Source organism: Brassica oleracea, chromosome C8 (assembly GCF_000695525.1).
Source record: "Brassica oleracea var. oleracea cultivar TO1000 chromosome C8, BOL, whole genome shotgun sequence".
Taxonomy (NCBI): domain Eukaryota; kingdom Viridiplantae; phylum Streptophyta; class Magnoliopsida; order Brassicales; family Brassicaceae; genus Brassica; species Brassica oleracea.
The window spans coordinates 12,963,776-12,981,886 of NC_027755.1; the positions used below are offsets into that span (position 1 = coordinate 12,963,776).

The window sequence follows — 18,111 nt, forward strand, 5'->3', positions numbered from 1 at the left end:
TATAAGACTATATATTTTAGATCCGGAAATTTCATTTGCTAAAAGGAAAAACTAATATTGTCACTTTATTGGATAAATAAGTGCACGTTGTTACTATGTTCCTGAGTTGGTGGGTGAAATTGATAAATAAATACACGTTACTAAATTCTGTGAGTTGGTGCGTGAGTGAGTTAGTGCGATTACACAGTGTCTCGTTTGTTGTTATCTAATAATATCTGTCATGGATGTGAAGTGAAGTCACCATCTTTGTCGTCTTTATTGAAGAACACAATTCGATTTTCTGTGACAATCATTACTATACGCAATCCTCAAAAATCTCATCAAGTATTCGTAAAAAACAAATGTTACAACAAAGAACACAGGACCTTACCAGAAGTCATTACAGGAGCATTTTCCTCCTTTGAAATGATGATATCTAGTAGCATCTCGAACTATAATCTCTCTTTCTGTAATCTCACTTATATGTTTCATAACAACATGACAATCCCCACAAACCCTTAGGTTTTTCACAATCCGTATGGGACTTCCCGGAACACCCTTAAGTAAAGCGTATGCAACAGCGGATCGCTCGCTATGCCAAAACAAAAGCTTCTCTTTCTCTTGCTCATCCATGTCGTGTAAGATCCAACTCGTATCAGGAACATAACCATTTCTTCTCCTCATATCTTCCTCCAACTTCTTAAGCAACCCAAAGATCTCTTCTTTTAGAGGATGAGATGTTTCCCCCGCGTAAAACACTTCGGTTTCTTTCCTAACCTCCACGCTGCTGTACCCTGGATCTTTTCTAACTTCCATGTCTCCTAGCTTCCTTCTCGCCTCTGATACTTTCCCCCACAAACTAGAACTTGCGTAGACGTTTGATAAAAGTATATAAGTCGATGGATCTCTCGGTTTAAAGCAACTTAAGAGATGATCAGCGAATCTTACACCCATCTGACTTTTCCCCTGTCGCTTACAAGCGCTAAGCAAAGCAGCCCAAGTTGGTTCATCAGGAGGAAACGGCATTGTACGGATTAGCTTCTCAGCTTCATCAATCAGTCCAGACCGACCAAGAAGATCCAATAAACAAGTGTAATGCTGCAAGGACGGGCGGATCCCATAGTCCTTGCTCATTGATTGAAAAAGCTCACGGCCTTTAGCTACAAAACCAACGTGGCTACACGCGTATATCAGCCCAACAAACGTGACCTCATTAGGCTTTACACCATGTGAAACCATTTCACTATACAAAGCCAATGCCTTCTCAGCCTGACCGTGCTGAGCCATTCCAACTATAAGTGATGTCCACGAAACTACATCTCTGTGACGCATCCTACTGAAAATATCCTTTGCGGCTATAACATCGCTGCATTTAGCGTACATGTCGATGAGGGCGTTACTAATAAACAGACACGAATCAAATCCTAGAGATATAACCAAACCGTGAACCTGCCTCCCTGCTATGGAAGCAGCCATATTAGCACAAGCGCCGACTATACTAGAAAGAACTAAAGGATCCAAAATGTGAACACTTTCTCTCCTCATTTCGGTAAACACAGAGAAAGCCTCAAGCCCTTTACCACTCTGCACAAAACCAGAGATCAATGCAGTCCAAGAATACAAATTCTTGATCGGCATGTTCCTAAAAAGCTCCAAAGCTTCTTCCTTTCTTCCGCTTTTAGCGAACCCAGATACCAGTGCGGTCCACGAGATGGCGCTTTTCACTCTTATTGAATCGAAAACCACTTTAGCACTATCAGGTGAATCGCATTTGGAGTACATATCAACCAGCGAAGACTTAACAACATCATCATGAGAATACTCAGATACTATAAAACGGCAGTGAACTTGCTTCCCGTGTTTAATAGATCCTAAGTTCGCACAGGCCTTGACAAGGGCAGAGAGCACGAAATCATCCGGACGCAGTCCACTGCTAGAACAGAACATCGAGAGCGTCTTACCAGAAAGATTCGCTTGGTTAAGAGCTGTCAGAACAGAGGCCCAAGCGATGTGGTCTCTGTGATGCATTTCGTCGAACAGCTGGAGTGCGTGAGAAGCAGCGCTGCATTTTCCATAGACGTTGACGAGGGTGTTGGCCAAAGGAATGCATTGACTGATCCCGAGCTTGAAGATTTGCGCATGGAGGGACTTGGCAGTGGTTAGGGTTCGGTTCCTCGCGCAGAGCTTGAGCTGATGAAGATACTGATGGATAAGCATTCAACAGCTGTTTTTGCCTTCTCGTTTCCAGAATTAATGATTTCTGTTTTGAACACAAATTTCTTAATTACAAAATGTGATCGCTTATTTATTTCTGACTTCTCATTTGATGGATCTTAATTGTGGAAATGATTAGAATCATAAATATAAAATCATTGAAAATTTAATATATTAGTATTTTTTTGAACAAAATGTTAAATTTTATACTAGATTTTTGGTTTTTTACAAAAGTTACAAAGTTAACAAGAAGTAGAAAATAGAAAACATTGGACACAATTACAATTTACTAACATCGACGAAAAACGGAAAAAAAGAAAAAGAGAAAATAGCAGAAGAAAATAAAAAAGATTAGCAAGAAGTTTGACTATGACAAAACTACCCCAGAATAGGACAAGAAAATTAGCCGGTTACCGCGAACAACCAAGAGAAAAGCCACCGTCAAATCTTAAATACTACAACTTCTAAAAGATGAACTATAACGAACCACGACATAAAATCTGAGCACATACCAACAAGAATCAAGGCGAAGGACAATGCAGTATGAGGAAAGGCAACAACTAACAAAACCATCTTTCAACAGTTCAACCCAAAGTTTACCCAGGGGTCAATGTACTATTGGACTCTTGAGCAAAAAAAATCTTTTTTTTATACGTATATATGGACAACTTAAAATTGTTAGACCCCTATCTTTAATTATTTTTAAAATTTTAGATTCTTCTTTAATATTTCTTTTTTAAAATGTTTGGGCCCTGAGGTTCACAGCCCTTACCCCATGCTCTAAGCTGGCCCTGAGTTTACCATCTCCATGAACGTTCCACCATAACCGTATACACCACTTTAATCGAGGACTCACAAAGGAGACCCATGGTGCCACCAATAAACTAACATTGAAACCTTAAAACGAGCAGAGAGCAGAGATCTCACACCCACTAGTGAAGCCTAGAATCCTACCCCTGGAGAATAGGAGAAGAAATTAGCGTTTATCCGGAAGAGAGAGGTTAAAGTATATCCAGAGAGAGGAAACAAAAATTGTAGTCCAATAACCACAATTTGTTATATCAGTCTATTTCCGATGGCGACTTCTTCAATCTCCAATAGTTCAACGTTTTCACTTACAGTAACAATAACTATATCAATGTACCTCATTTGAATATGTTTGTGAATCCAGATTATATAATATATCATGATTTTATGGATTTTGAACCATGATATAAGTCCTACTTTAAAGTTTTTATTGTACGTTTGAATCGTTTTAAGGTCATTGTAGATTTATGTACGTTATGACGGGGCGAATGCATAAATATATTTTAGTAGGTGCATATCTAATAGAAAATAAAATAAATGACATGAGTGCATCGAACTTGTGCCATTAACGGGTGCACAAGAGCAGTAAAACCATATACTAGCTGATTTATTATACTTTCATACTAAAATATTTAATATTGCAAATATTGTGGGTGCACGTGCCCCCTTAATCACTGCACTGGTTCCGCCACTAGTTATAGTTATGGTCAAGTTTGCAGATTCTAGAGCACTTTGGAGCATAAGAAAAAATAGAGCTGAAAACTTGGATTCGAACTTTGCACATGATATCTATCAACATTAAGGCTGCTGTCGATCGACATTAATCACTCACAAAATTCAGACAAGGTCTTATGAAGTTTCAAGAATGGCAGTTTGGCCCAAAGTTTTCAGCATTTGCAAGAAAGTCTTTGACGTGTTTTTAGACCTATATTAACTATTTAACATTATTGTTTAGGTTACACTTTATTTTAGAATTGGAGAGCTCTAGGAAAAGCAGATCATAACTCTTTGTAAAGAGCAGATTTTGAACTCTCTTATCTTTTTATTAAAGTTATTTATGGTCCAGTGATCATGTCTGATGATTCACTTGTTAGCTTTAGGGTTCTTCAAAAGATTGATGAATTGTTAGATTGATAGAACTGTTTGGTTATCTTATATTATTCATTTGGATTATTCTTAATGCTAGACTAAGATTGTGAATTAGATTTTAGGATATTTGGTAGATATGAAATTGTTATTGATTCCATGAATTAATCATGAATGATAAAAATACATATTTGCAAAGAGATCTAATTTAGAGATTTTGTGAACTTATCAAACTTGCTCTTGGTGGTTGTCTGAATTTATTGAATTTGCAAAGAGATTTGGAAATCTAGGATATAGATACATATAGTCTCTGCAATGACAGTTTATTGATTTGAGCATTATGTTTGATCTGCAATTCTGATTTACCTGCGAATTCCCCTGAGTCTAGCACCTTCTCTTAATCTCTTACAACCACTTTTACTTTTTTTTGTCTTTAATAGCAATAAAATTATTAATGTTTAGCTTAATTTGAATATTGATATCTATTGAGTGATCCAGAGTCTCTATGCATTCAATTCTTATTGTTCTCTTCTCGAAGAAGTAGTTTTTTTCTTTGAGCTTAGATATCCTTTCAGCGCTTTGGTCCAATATTTTGAGTGCTCTTTCATCATATCCTTCAAGGTTTGGACTTCCGAGATGAGTTCATGGTTATCACTAGATGCGGTGCTCTCCCGAGCTGTATGCATCTCGGTGATCTATTGTTGCATAGCTGTGATATGGGCTCTCAACTCGGTTTCGACTTGGGTGGCCTCATGCGGCTCATTATGCTCACTTTATGGAATTTTCACATAGTTTTGGTTAACCCCCTCCTTCTAACGGAAAACTATTAGGTTGATTTTGTGCAGCCTCTTTGTTGGTACTGCGGAAACATGAAGCAAGAAATAATAACCATGAACATAGATCAAAAATAATTTTTTATTGATCTTTAGAGCCATGACTACAACAATTCGGGTTTATAAACCTAATTCTAACCGCCTAACTCTATAGTTAATGTTTTGAATAGTCGATTCCTTGTTCTATGATTTGGATCCCTTTTATATAGGTCGTTTGTAGTCGGAAATTAGATTAAATTCTTTCATATCTTGAGATATGGAAGAATCTCTATTTAGTAGAAGTTTTTTATTTTACTCGGAGGTAGGAATTGATCCAGTCTCGAGTTAGATTTTATTTGGGCATGAATCGAAGACCGGTGTCCTGCTGCAAGACATGAGTAGTAACTTCACGAATAATTTATTTCCAACAATGGTCATCTGTGATATGACAGAAACTGTCATGGTCATTAAAGATATATTGCAATTTTATTTAAATATTTTGAAAAAAATAATTTTAAACTCTTTTTTTTTATTATTTATTTTGAATTTTTATTTTCTCTCGGTATTTTATTAATTTTATTAAAATTTATTCTATAATATGTCTAAATACATTTTGATTTTTGATTTTATTTTTATATTTTGAATTTTCATATATTCTGTATTTATATTTTTTTTTGTTAACAAAATTTAGAATATTTTTATAACACAAAATTGCCGCGTCATCGATTTCATAGGTAAAATAAATAGTACCGTACATATTTTTGAATTGAAGCGCAAATAAGACTTGAATGGTTTTTGTGATATAAATAACTGTTAAAATGTTAATTAGATAATTCGAAGGTTTAAAGTGTGAGCGAGTAAGAAATGTATAACAAGTGGGGTTACACAAAAAAAGATTCTCGGAAAAGAGTATTCTAACCTTTTCTCCGTTTTGTTATTATCTACTCTGAACAATTTTCTCTTTTATGAAGTGTTTGACCCCAAAAACTGATGGACAATGTAGTCTTCAGTTTTTGTTACAAAAAGTTTATTTATTAGTTATTCTATTTTTTTCTCAACATTCAGAACACAAGAAACAAGAAGCACAAAATGCATAGTGAAAAACAATATTGAGTAAATTTTACTCATCTTCCATCTCTTTCAGTTGTTCTTCCTCACAAAGTAACGCTCGGAAACTTGCAGCGATCATTTCCTGTAAAAACGCTTTTCTTAGTTACAATATATTCCACACAAAAAAAAAATCCACAAATATCCTTACTCTGCCACATGAACCGTGACAATACGTAGAGTTATTCTTGTCCAATTTAGGAAGAAGCACAAATGACTCACCAGGGTTAATGGTACTCTCATGAGCCAGTCCATTAAAATAACATCCGACGTTTTGGGTACGGAACTGAGCCCAGTACGAGCTAACCGCATAGCTAGCGTGCCAATAAATAGAGACCGGATCGTAACATTCTTTCCCAGGAGCCAAAGCCGCGCACGTTGTGTTGCTTCGGCCACAAGCAATCCTCAAAGCTTCCTCAAGCTCAGCCTCGTTGGCTCCTTCGACCAGTACGCACCACACTTGACCCTTGTAAGGAACATTGTTCGTGGGTTTAGGCAAAGGGTTAAAACCGGTTAAGGGTTTCTGACCGGTGAAATCAATGTCGTAGATTGGTGTACCGTCGGGATGCAAGATTCCCCAATGCCTCTGTGTTCCGGAACCGGATTTCTGGTTTTCGTTGAACAATGAGAAAACAAATGTCGGTATAGGTAAAGCGGGTCTAGCTGGTGTACCGATTGGTGGAATTGCGGTCATCTTCTTGATCAAATTCCGGTTATACGTCGCTGCGTTGAGTATATTGGCTCCGGTTTCATCGATGTCCCCGGAATTAGGCCACCCGGTTTCGGAGATCGCAATGCGGATGTGTGGGTAACCGAGTTTGATCATGGCCAAGATAACCGAATCCAACATTTGGTCTACGAGATTATGGTAAACCAAACCGGTACGAGGATCGGTATAAGTTGAATTCCCTTGGAAGAGAGCAAAATCCAAACTGGTATTCATAGGGTTTCTCAACCAACGGTAGTAAGGTTGAAGATTGATGAAGAAGTAAGAGTTTGTTCCGTTGAGAAACTTCAGCAACGGCAACATCAACGGTCCGGCGATATCTTCCCGGAACGTTGAGTTCGACGGTGGAAACGTCGACCGGAGAGAATCCATAGGTAAAGGTGTACCGACTTTGATGTTGTGAATGCCATGAGCTCTGAGAGCGTTCACGATTTTGCGCATCGCCGGTACGAGATTGGCCGTTATGTTCCTGTCTTGGACGGAGAGGATTTCGTTTCCGACAAGGACAAATCGGATTTGGGTTTGCGGATAGTAAGGGAGGATATTTGTTTTGACCCAATCTTCAGCTGTGGTTTGGTTGGTGCCGAGGGAAGTGATCTGGTGGTTATGGACGGTTATGGAGACGTAGAGATTGGTATGAGAGAGGAGTGTTAGAGTCTCTGGATCCGCGTCGTAGAGCTTGACATGACCAGCTTTGATGGATTTGATGAAATTGATTGATTGGTAAGGTGATGGGAGGTCTTTTCCTTGTCTACCATAGTTGATACCAATCTTGCTTGCCAATGCTATCATTAGTTTCCTCTCCATGTACCTGTGTCGATGCTGGAATCGAGCCGCGGAGCAACATGAACCTGTAAAACCAAGAAAATTATGTTCATTATTGGAGGAAAAAAAACGGGAAAATGTATAACATATTTTAATTTATTGATGAAGAAGATGACTTACTTGAAAAGTAGATGAGAGTGAAGAGAAAGAAAGCAACACCAGACATGACTTTCTGTGTTTGGTTCGCAATGTGTTAGTGGTGATCAGATTCTGATTTGAGTGGGAATTGTGTGGAACTTGCATCGACGTATTTAAGTAGGAGTAGGGTGTAAGTTTAGTGTGAAGGAAGCTTATAGATTAATATTGAGTCATGCAAGAATAGCTTCTTTTTGGCTTTTGGTTTCTTCTGAAATTGTAGCATAGCTCAGTTCTTTTGTGTTAAAAGATTGTTGGTTGGATGGTTCAAATTGAACCAAGACAATCTTTATCCAAATTTCTCACTTTTATACATGTTGTCAATTGTACAAAAATAAAAATCAATACAATGGCAACTGTAGATTGAAAAAGATATATTAATAATAGTTTTGAGTTGTGAAGACCTTTTTTGTTTAGTAGATTGAGTTGGGAAGACCCATGTTCAAAAACGCGTCCGCCTGGCCGTTTACTCGCCCGATTAAATGGTGATCGGAAAGCTACCGTGGCGAGGAGGAGGTAATCGGTGGTTCTAGGCGCTGAAACTAAAAAACTTTGAAAATCGAAATTTCAAGAGCTAAATCGGCGTCTATCTCATGAATCTATTATATTTAGGTGAAATTCACAAGAATCTGTTGTGAAAACTATGAAATCGTGCAAAAAAAAAAATGAAGAACAAGAGATTTTGAGATCTGGAAAACGCAGACAAAAGGTTGAAGATGGGGGTAAAATCGTATTTTGTCATTCATTAAACTAAAATCAGAAAAATGATGCAAACTTTCACATGTATTTGTATCTTTTTCTATATATATATTTGTGGATTATTATTTCATTATTAAAATCGTAACTATATATATAAATATTAGTAAAGTATTTACTACAAGAAAACATGTTATTACCGACTGCAAAAACAGTCGCTAATCAGTCACAAAACATGTGTTTACGACTATTTTGCGACTGAATTGCATAGTCGGAATACCATGCATCGCTAAAATAATCGGTTGCTAATCAGTCGCAATTTACGACTATTTTACGACTGATTAGCGACTGATTTGTGATTACTGTTATTAGTCGCAAAACAGTCACAATTCAGTCACTAAATATTACCACTAATATGCGACTAACCTGCTTCTTCGTTTACGACTATTCTACGACTGCTCTTAAGTTGTTATATGGTTGATGTTGTAGTCGTTTTTCAGCCGTAAAATTAATTAAAATATTTTTTTAAAAAAATTATAAATTTTTAATTAATTATATTTTTTTATTATTTAATCAATTAATTTTTTTTGATTAATCAATTAAAACACAAAATATCGTTTGTAATTGAATTGATTTACAATTGAAATGGTTTACAATTGAAATCGGTTTAATATAAACATATAGCAGTAAAATAATTAAATCTAACTAAAAAAACTAGATCTAGGGTTCTTCACGCCATTTACGGTGGGGCTTTTTCACAGCCATTGACGGCGGGTCTCCGGAGCTTGAACATAGGAGGCAAGCTTGAACGGTGATGAGCCTGAGCCCGATACGAGAAGACAGACGGTGAGCTTGTGAAGAGGTGAGGAGAGGCGGGAAGAGCTTTACCGTAGACACAACGGTGGTCGTCATCGTCTTTATGTAGCTTCCGCCTCCACAGCATCTGTGTAGCTTCCGTTGTCTCTGTGTAGATTTCATTGTCTCTATGTACCTTCCGTCGCCGTCTATTAATAGCTTGAGCAGAAGTGACGAGAAGGATTGAGCATAAGTGAGGTGGAAATGAAGAGCTTGAGCTTGAAGACGAACACCGGTTTCAGTGCAGAAAGAAAGAACAGGAGAGATAGAGCTGAGATGGAGAGACAGAGAAGAGAGGACGAAAGAGATAGAACAATGATTTCTAAGTTGAAGATGAAAGAGGAAGAAGATTGATTACTCGTGAAAAAGAAGACAGATATGAGAGAGATGTAGACCATTGGATTAAGAATAATCAAAGGCGGAGATTAAAATATTGGTTATCCTCGCCAATTGGTACTCAACCAATAGAAAATAAAAGGATGGATTGCTCTTTGTTTCAGAAGAGAAGAAACACACACAAAAGAAAATGAATCTAGACCATTAGATTTAAGCCAATTTAAGATAATCAACGATTGAGATAATATCATTTAGCTAGAGTATTGACCGATATATACAAAAAGAGAAGCTTTTTATTTAAGAGAAGAGATTATAGATTATATTTAGTTTTATTTTTATTTTTATCCTAATTTATATAGAGAAGAAATATGATTAATTTGTGTAGGGTTTGATGTTAAGTTTGAAGTTTTGGTTAGTTTTTTTTTTTAAGTTTGTGATTTTATGTTTGGAGTTTAGGTTAAAAGTTATGATATAGGGTTTGAGGGTTAAAATTAAAGTTTGGAATATTATAGTTGAAAATAATAAAATTTTCTTTTCTATTTCTATATAGTTTGTTTATAAATGGTCTAAATTTAAAGTATTAGATATCAAATTTAAAATTTGTAAAATGTATGTTTAAGATTTGGTGTTCAATTTTGAAGATGTTAGAGTTGTTTGGTTTAGATTTGGGTATAAGGTAAATTATTAAAAACAAAATTTAAAGCCTAAGATTAATTTATAGTATTTGGAGTTTAGTTTAAAATTTAATGTATATAGTATATATGAGGTTTATATTTTTATTATATCTTTTTTAAAAAATATTGAAAGTTTAAGTTTAATTTAAATGATAAGATTGAAAAGATTAAATTTTATAATGTTATATGTAGGTTTAAATTTGGGGTTTAGGGTATAGATGTTAAGATAAGAGTTTAGGGTATAGAGTATGTAGTCGCAAAATTAGCGACTGTTTTGCGACTACATATTTTGATCGGCAATGTAGTCGGTAATTAACAACTGTTTTGCAACTACTTAATATATATCCTGCCAATCAGTCGTTATTTAGCGACTGTTTTGCGACTATAGATGCCGACCAAAGTATGTAGTCGCACAACAGTCGCTAAACAACGACTGATTTGCGACTGATTTGTTTAGTCGCAAAATAACGACTGATTTGCGATTGATTTGTTTAGTCTCAAATAAGTCGTAAAACAGTCGCAATCCAGTCGCAATATTTTGCGACTACATAATCAGTCGCAACATGCAGTCGGTAATTTCATGCTTTCTTGTAGTGATTATTTTATCGTCATATCCAAAGATATTGTAAGATTTCACAAATTTAGAAAGTTTTTAAAAAATTAAACTTTTCGCTTCGTAGATTTATATTATCGAGTAAATAATTAAACATTTAGTTTTTGTTTAATTTTTAAAATAAACCATATAGTTTAAAATTTGTTTTCATTGGTTTAAGGTAGTAAAGATTAATCATTATTAGATGATATTATTTTTGTTATTTAAAAAAAATCTTTATAATTTTAAAATTTAACATCGACAAATATTTAAATAATTAACATATGGAGGTATAGTATTACAACATTAAATTATATCTATTTAATTATTATCTATAAATCCAATAGATCATCTATTGTTTAAATCTAATTATTGATAGCCCAATAAAAATTTCTTGTAGGCCCAAAATTTAAATGATAAGATTAAAGATTAAATGTAATATGAATTTTTAGGAATATGTCCATTAGGTCCATTTTTTAAAAAAATCACACATGAATCAAAGTTGTGACTTCTGTTTTAATATATAAGATGAAAGTCCTAGACAAGAGCAATGCAATAACAGGGGAATTTTGATAGATGGGAAGTATATGAATGTTGGTGAATGATATGACGAATAGGGAGTATATGATCTGAGTACAAAAAGTTTATAATTTTGGTGTCTAAAATATGGATACCCTTCGTCTTTATCTTCTTGTTCCTTTTATAGGTGGTTGTCCGTGAATTGTAAAGTCATCTGCATCGGTAGAAAAAGTTTCAGTTTCTCAAAAAAATTATTTTTTTTTTTTATTTTTCAAAATCATTTGAACCATTAATAAAGAGACAGTTGCAGAACCAACCAATCAAAAATATTTTTATCACAAATCCATTCTTCTTTTTTACTTTCTCTTTTTTCCTTCTGAAATTTTTTATATTTTTATATTTGCTAGAAATGGTGGAAGAACTTTCACTCCGCATGCCCTATCGGAAGATATATGGTGTCTATTTAGCACCATCAATGCCTCTTTAATGATTTGATCAAAAAACAATGATCTGATCTCCTTTATGTTTTTGGTTGACCGGTTATTTTTGCGTTGACTTTCTCCATAACCTATAAAGGCTTCGAATGGTATGCAGATCAAAAATATGCAGATCAAACACAAAATGCAGATCAAGCAGAATAAATGCAGATCAAGCAGAATAAATGCAAAACAAATACAGTTCTAACTGTTTAAACTAATTTACGAATTAGCATATTTGACTAAATGTTAAAAATAATTTTGTAAGCTAAATATCTAAAATACAAATACAAACGAATATCTACTTGTACAGAACATGTTAATTTTTATTGTGTATTACTGAATATTAATTTTTAACTTATTTCTAATAAATTAAAGTTTTCATAATTTATTTAAAAACAAATAACAATGTACCTTGATTTTTATATTTTATTGGATATACTTTGATTTTTTTTTAATATTAGAAAAAATAGTGTGCATAAAATCATTCTACAGAAAAATTATATAAATTTTGAACAGGACTGGGCAAAATATCTGTAAATTTTGATTCGATTCATTATCCATTTCGATTCGAACCGAAAAGTAGAGATATCCGTAAGAAACAAAGTAAATCACAAATATTAATATTAATATTTTTAAGAACAAATATCTTGTCTGATCCGTTATATGCATATATACATATATTTAAGGAATTATACATAAGTTATATAAATATTATATTTTATATAAGTTTTACAGTATTTTATTTACTGAATGGTTAATTATTCATTAGAATTTTAAAAAGTAAATAAATTTTTATTTTATAATAAAATATTATTATTTTATATTATTTTTCAATTGTTATTTATTTTATAATTTTTATTTATTTTACGGATATAATAGGATATCCGGTCAAAATCTACAATTTTCCGGATATCCGGAACATATAATATCATGATGGGCACAGATTGAATCCGAACAAATAATTGATTATTCTGAAGAAACGGATCGGATCACGAATATTTCTAAAAACCCGGATATCCGATTTATGTCCACCCTTATTTCTGAATATGTAAATTATATATATACAAGTGTTTATCAAATTTAATAATATTTAATATACATATATATCATTTTTAAATATTTGCATAAGAAAATTCATCTTAAATTTGTTATAAAAAACAAAAAAAAACTTACACTTAAAGAGGAATTGTAATTTGTGAAGGAAAGAAATAATGTAATATAAAATATTGATAAGTAAAGGAGAAAAGGTAGTCGTTTAAAAAAAAAATCAAAGAAAACTTTTCATTGGGCTCCTGTATTCGACCAGTCCACTTTTCCCTATTACATGCGGATCAGTTTTTTTGTCACATAAATTTTGTTGCATGCAGTTTTCTTAATTTTTTAATACTATAATTTCTTCTGCACTTTTAATGGTGATTGGAAAGTGCATATCAATCTGCATATTATTTTTTCCTGCGTTTGTACTGCATTCATACTGCACTGCATTCAAACCCAAAGAGACTTCGTTCTTCTTTGATTTGTTATTTTATTAATGAGTCTTTTGATTTGGGACAGATTTTTGAACCGGGTTTGAAGTGGGATAGATGACTGGATGGCATTATGGTTATTATGAACCGTTTAATTTTTGTACTTTACATGTTTTTATTTGAAAACAAAAAATAAATTGAAATATTTATCCAATGAAAACAAAAAGTGAAAAGGGAATTTCCTTTTTCTTTGACCAAACTAAGCCGGAGAAGGAAAACACCAAAACTGAGCAGGAGCAGGAAAAAAAACCTAAAAAATTCTCTCTGTATAAAGAGATTATAATTTGCTTTTACAAAAACAAAAATTTCTCTCGAGGCTCCTTGGTTTTGAAAAAAAGCTTGAAACATGAGAATCCTCCGCAGGGATTTTGTTCGTGATGGACCAGGAAGCGCTAAACTGATGGCGGAGGACTCGGATGATCTCTGGTTTACTTATAACTTAATTGGCCCCGGCGATAGTGTAATGGCTGTCACATCGAGAAAGGTTCTGAGAGAGAGAGGAAATTCTAAACGTGTAGACTCTGAACGTGTTGACTCTAAACGTGAAGACTCTGACTCTGATCAACGTGTTGACTCCAAAAAACGTGTAGGCTCTAAAAAACGTGGTGACTCTAAAAAACGTTTAGACGCTGAGCTTGACGACTCTAAACCTCTAGTGTCTGAACGTCTGACACTGAAGCTAGAAGTACAAGTTGAGGAGGTAAACTATGACAAAGACGGTGGTGTTTTGCGCATACTTGGGACGAATATCCTTGAGAACGAGCACGTACCGCTTGGTGCATACCATAGTTTGGAGCTCGTGCTGAAACGACGTTTTCTATTGAGGAAAAAAATATGGGACTCATTGGCTATTGATACACTCAACCAGGCAAAACATCGTATCTCCAGTGATGATTTAGCTGTAGTTCTAATGCAAGAAGGACATGCACAAATCTTCCTTGTCGGAAAAAGTGTGGGTGCACCAATAGAAACATCAATTCCTAATCGTAAGCATGCTGGTTACGAGGCTGCTTTGAAGAAATTCTTTGAGAACGTTGTGCGTGCCTTTGTGAAACACGTTGACTTCAGTGTCGTTCGGTGTGTAGTGATCGCAAGTCCTGGCTTTACAAAGGATCAGTTTCATCGCCACTTGTTGTTGGAAGCAGAGAGAAGACAGTTGAAACCTATTACTGAGAACAAATCACGTATACTTCTGGTGCATGCAAACTCCGGATATAGACATAGCCTTGGAGAGGTTCTGTGTGACCCCAAAGTGATGAAGATGATCCAAGATACAAAAGCATCGAAAGAGGTGAGCGCTTTCAGGGATTTCTTCACCATGTTCGAAAAGGATCCATATCGGGCATGCTACGGACCGAAGCATGTGGAGTTTGCTCATGAACAAAAGGCAATCCAAACACTTCTCATTACAGATGAGCTGTTTAAAAATTCTGACGTGAAAGAAAGGAAGAAATATGTGGATTTTGTGGAGTCGGTGAAAAAATTAGGAGGAGAGGCTTTTATATTTTCTTCGATGCATGTTTCAGGTGAACAACTGGCAATGCATACTGGAATTGCAGCTCTTCTCAGGTTCCCTTTACCAGGTCTCGATGACGTTGAGATGTAAAGATATTCTCGATTTTAGAAAACAATAGGCCTAGTTATAGTACTAGAATAAGGGAGTTTGATCTAGCTCGATTTTTTATTTATTCTGTTTTACAAAATTAGATATTATATTGAAACCGTTTCTGTTATGGCTTAAATTGATTTGAATATGATTCATTCAGTTCTTGAGTTCCAAATGTTTTCTCATTTTGTGGACCAACAGTGCTTAGAGATTCAAAGATTTGTTTACTTAATCATACAATCTCCACATGATATATAACCATGTTTTGGTTTCACTGGGACGATATTGTTGAAAAATATATTTTGAAAATTATCTAGTTTACATATAGCTACACCACTTTATAATACTATTTAACTAAATCATATAAGTATACTGGTTACTGGAAATAACGTTTATAATAAAATCAAACTATATTCCTTATTTCAGTTTGGTGTAGGTCAGTTTAATCAGATTTTTGTCATATTAAAAAATTTAAACACTAAAACCAAAAAAAAAGGATAAACGGTAGGGCAAATCTCCAAAATAGCACATTTCTAAGTTTATGTCACAAAAATAGCCCTCAAAAACTAAAATGACAAAAAATAGCAATTTATATTTTGAAAAATTTAAATTTTTTTTATTTTTCAAAATTTGAAATCTTATCCCAAAACCCCACTCCCCAGCTCTAACCCTTAAAACCTAAATTCTAAACCCTAAAACCTAAATTCTAAACCCTAAACCCTAAATCCTAAACCCTAAACCCTAACCCCTAAATCCAAAACCCCACCTTTTAACTCTAAACCCTAAACCCTAAACCCCACCCCTAAACTCTAAACCCTAAACCCTAAACTCTAAACTCTAAACCCTAAACTCTAAACCCTAAACCCTAAACTCTAAACTCTAAACCCTAAACTCTAAACCCTAAACCCTAAACCCTAAACCTTAAACCCTAAACCCTACACCCTAAACCCTAAACTCCACTCCTTAACTCTAAACCCTAATGTCTAAATTAATTTACCATTGGGGTATAAGTGTATATTTATCTATTTTGGTAAAATATTAAGTGCTATTTTGGTCATTTTTATTCTTAGAGCCTATATTTGTGACAAAAACTTTTTTTTGTGTTATTCTTGTCATTTTCTCTGAACGGAAACCTTTTGACAAAAAAAAAAAAAGAGGATATACGGAAACCTACAAATAAGTGGTGGATGGCATTGGACTTTGTTTTGGAAAATAATATGAGAGACACATTTGCGTCTTAAAATAAACCTAATATGTCTTAGAACTGTTTTTACTTTCATTTTCCTATTGCTACTTGGTTTAAGAGCACCAACCGACTCATAATGGGTTTAGAAAGTCCAAATTCTATTACAAAAAAGAAACTCCAAAACCAAAACCAACTAAGATCACCATTAACCCTAGCACCCGTAATATAGTTTTTAATCACTTTTTTAGTAATAAATGGGTGTTAAGCACTTAATTTAATAAACCTCTAAATTGTTGTCCTCCGATGCAAGTATCTTATTTAGGGGTTCTTAAAAAAAAAATTAAACATTGAAACACAAAACTTTTCAAGCACACTCTACAAGAGTTCACAAGAATACAAGTAAGACCATCGTAGTCATGACAAGAGACATGAATCATAAAGAGTAGAAGTATTTCGAGACACAAAACATTAAGATAAGAAGTGGATACCTTGTTGATCCTGAGCTTGAACAAGACCAACAATAGCAAAAGCTCCTAGTACCAGCAACAATAACGCCTTGAACAAGACCAATCCTGAGCTTGAACAAGACCAAGCAACAATAACGGCTTGAACAAGACCAAGTTGATCAGTCTCTCGATGTAAAAGTCTCAGCAGCACTGTATTGTGTAATTACTGCTTCATAAAAGTTTTTGTCCTCAAGCCATTTCGTCCACACTTTTCTTCTAATAAGAGCTTCCGCAGGTTCACTACCTGATAATGTACCAGACACTAGATGGTTGTTGAATGACCTACTGCAAGAGGATAAACGACCACAATAATTAGGTAGAGAGTGTTAATTTAAAAACTTGATCCCTATCACATTTGTGTTTCAAACAAAATCATGCCTCTTGATGCGGCCATCAGATCAGCAACTGAACCAGAGGTCAACCCAAAGCCCTACTTAACCAGCCAAGGCGCCAGCCAGGACATACGTTCACTAAAAGCGCCATATCTTACAAACCAGGAGGGTTTAAATGATGAGGATAATTTTTATGGATTCTACACTCAAGAGGGAGTCCAGGCCAACTGGAATCGGCCCAAAATATTTAGGGATAAAGAAGTTATGAATTTTACAATTCAGAGGTTTTTCAGCCTGTCCATCTGCGAGTATGCGACTTTAGAAAAGGATTCAAGCCCAAAGAAGAAGAGGCCTGAACCAAAACCGATCATAGGAGTCAAGAGGAGTTTATTAACTTTACATAAAGCCCAAGATCTCGAGAAATGGCCAAGGAAATTGGAAGATATGATCAATTTCCCAAAACCGGCCAAACCAGCTCTACACTTGCCTTATTTGGAAGATTCGGGATTCACATCAAACCAACCTCAAGAATGGCAGCCAGGAGACCTTCTAAGTCATTCAGAGGCACTCCACAACATCCTAGGAAGCACCATGCCACGCTGGATCAGGTGGATCCCAATTAAACCAAAAGATCAAGCCGGTTTGCATCAATTGGCCAAACCGATATTATTTAAGGAATGTCTTCTACTCCTTCAGTTTGGTTCGACCCAAACGTATCTATGGAAGCCAGGACATAATATAAACCATCCAGAAGACATCCAAGAAGTCCTCAGCTGCACCAGCACCCAGGAGATCAGACGGATCTCTCTTCCCATCAACCTTCCATATTTGGCAGCAACTACACTAAATGCTTTGAAGAAGTCTCTACAGATATTTATTCAAGACCAACGGCCATATTCTCCATCAAGGCAACTCAGAGACATGTCAGGAAGACTTCTTGACCGTGGCTACATCCAGAAGCTGTCCAGATACAAGATCATCCAAGATTCCTTTTTGAAGGCACAAATCGAGCTAACGGCTAGTTTCCATGGAGCCATCAAAACCTTCTCATCCAAGACTTTTATTTCGATTTATTTTCTTTCCTTATGTCATTTTCAGACTGTTAGAGAGTC

At 35.0% G+C, this 18,111-nt stretch overlaps 3 protein-coding genes across 3 annotated transcripts; 1 reads left to right on the forward strand and 2 right to left on the reverse strand.

Annotated features, from left to right (window-relative positions):
- Positions 1-315: 315 nt before the first annotated feature.
- Positions 316-2,280, reverse strand: LOC106308173 (pentatricopeptide repeat-containing protein At4g14050, mitochondrial). Its single transcript, XM_013745307.1, has one exon. It carries the CDS (start codon positions 2,194-2,196, stop codon positions 367-369), a length of 1,830 nt encoding a protein of 609 aa, XP_013600761.1. The 5' UTR covers positions 2,197-2,280; the 3' UTR covers positions 316-366.
- Positions 2,281-5,779: 3,499 nt separating this feature from the next.
- On the reverse strand, positions 5,780-7,793 carry LOC106310335 (probable glucan endo-1,3-beta-glucosidase A6). The gene is made up of 3 exons (XM_013747566.1): positions 7,678-7,793; positions 6,228-7,583; positions 5,780-6,090 (listed from the first exon to the last, which is right to left on the reverse strand). Exons 1-3 carry the CDS (start codon positions 7,721-7,723, stop codon positions 6,053-6,055), a joined length of 1,440 nt encoding a protein of 479 aa, XP_013603020.1. The 5' UTR covers positions 7,724-7,793; the 3' UTR covers positions 5,780-6,052.
- A 5,839-nt stretch (positions 7,794-13,632) lies between these two features.
- Positions 13,633-15,096, forward strand: LOC106311133 (protein PELOTA 1-like). The gene has a single exon (XM_013748361.1). It carries the CDS (start codon positions 13,716-13,718, stop codon positions 14,973-14,975), a length of 1,260 nt encoding a protein of 419 aa, XP_013603815.1. The 5' UTR covers positions 13,633-13,715; the 3' UTR covers positions 14,976-15,096.
- The last annotated feature ends 3,015 nt before the right edge of the window (positions 15,097-18,111 follow it).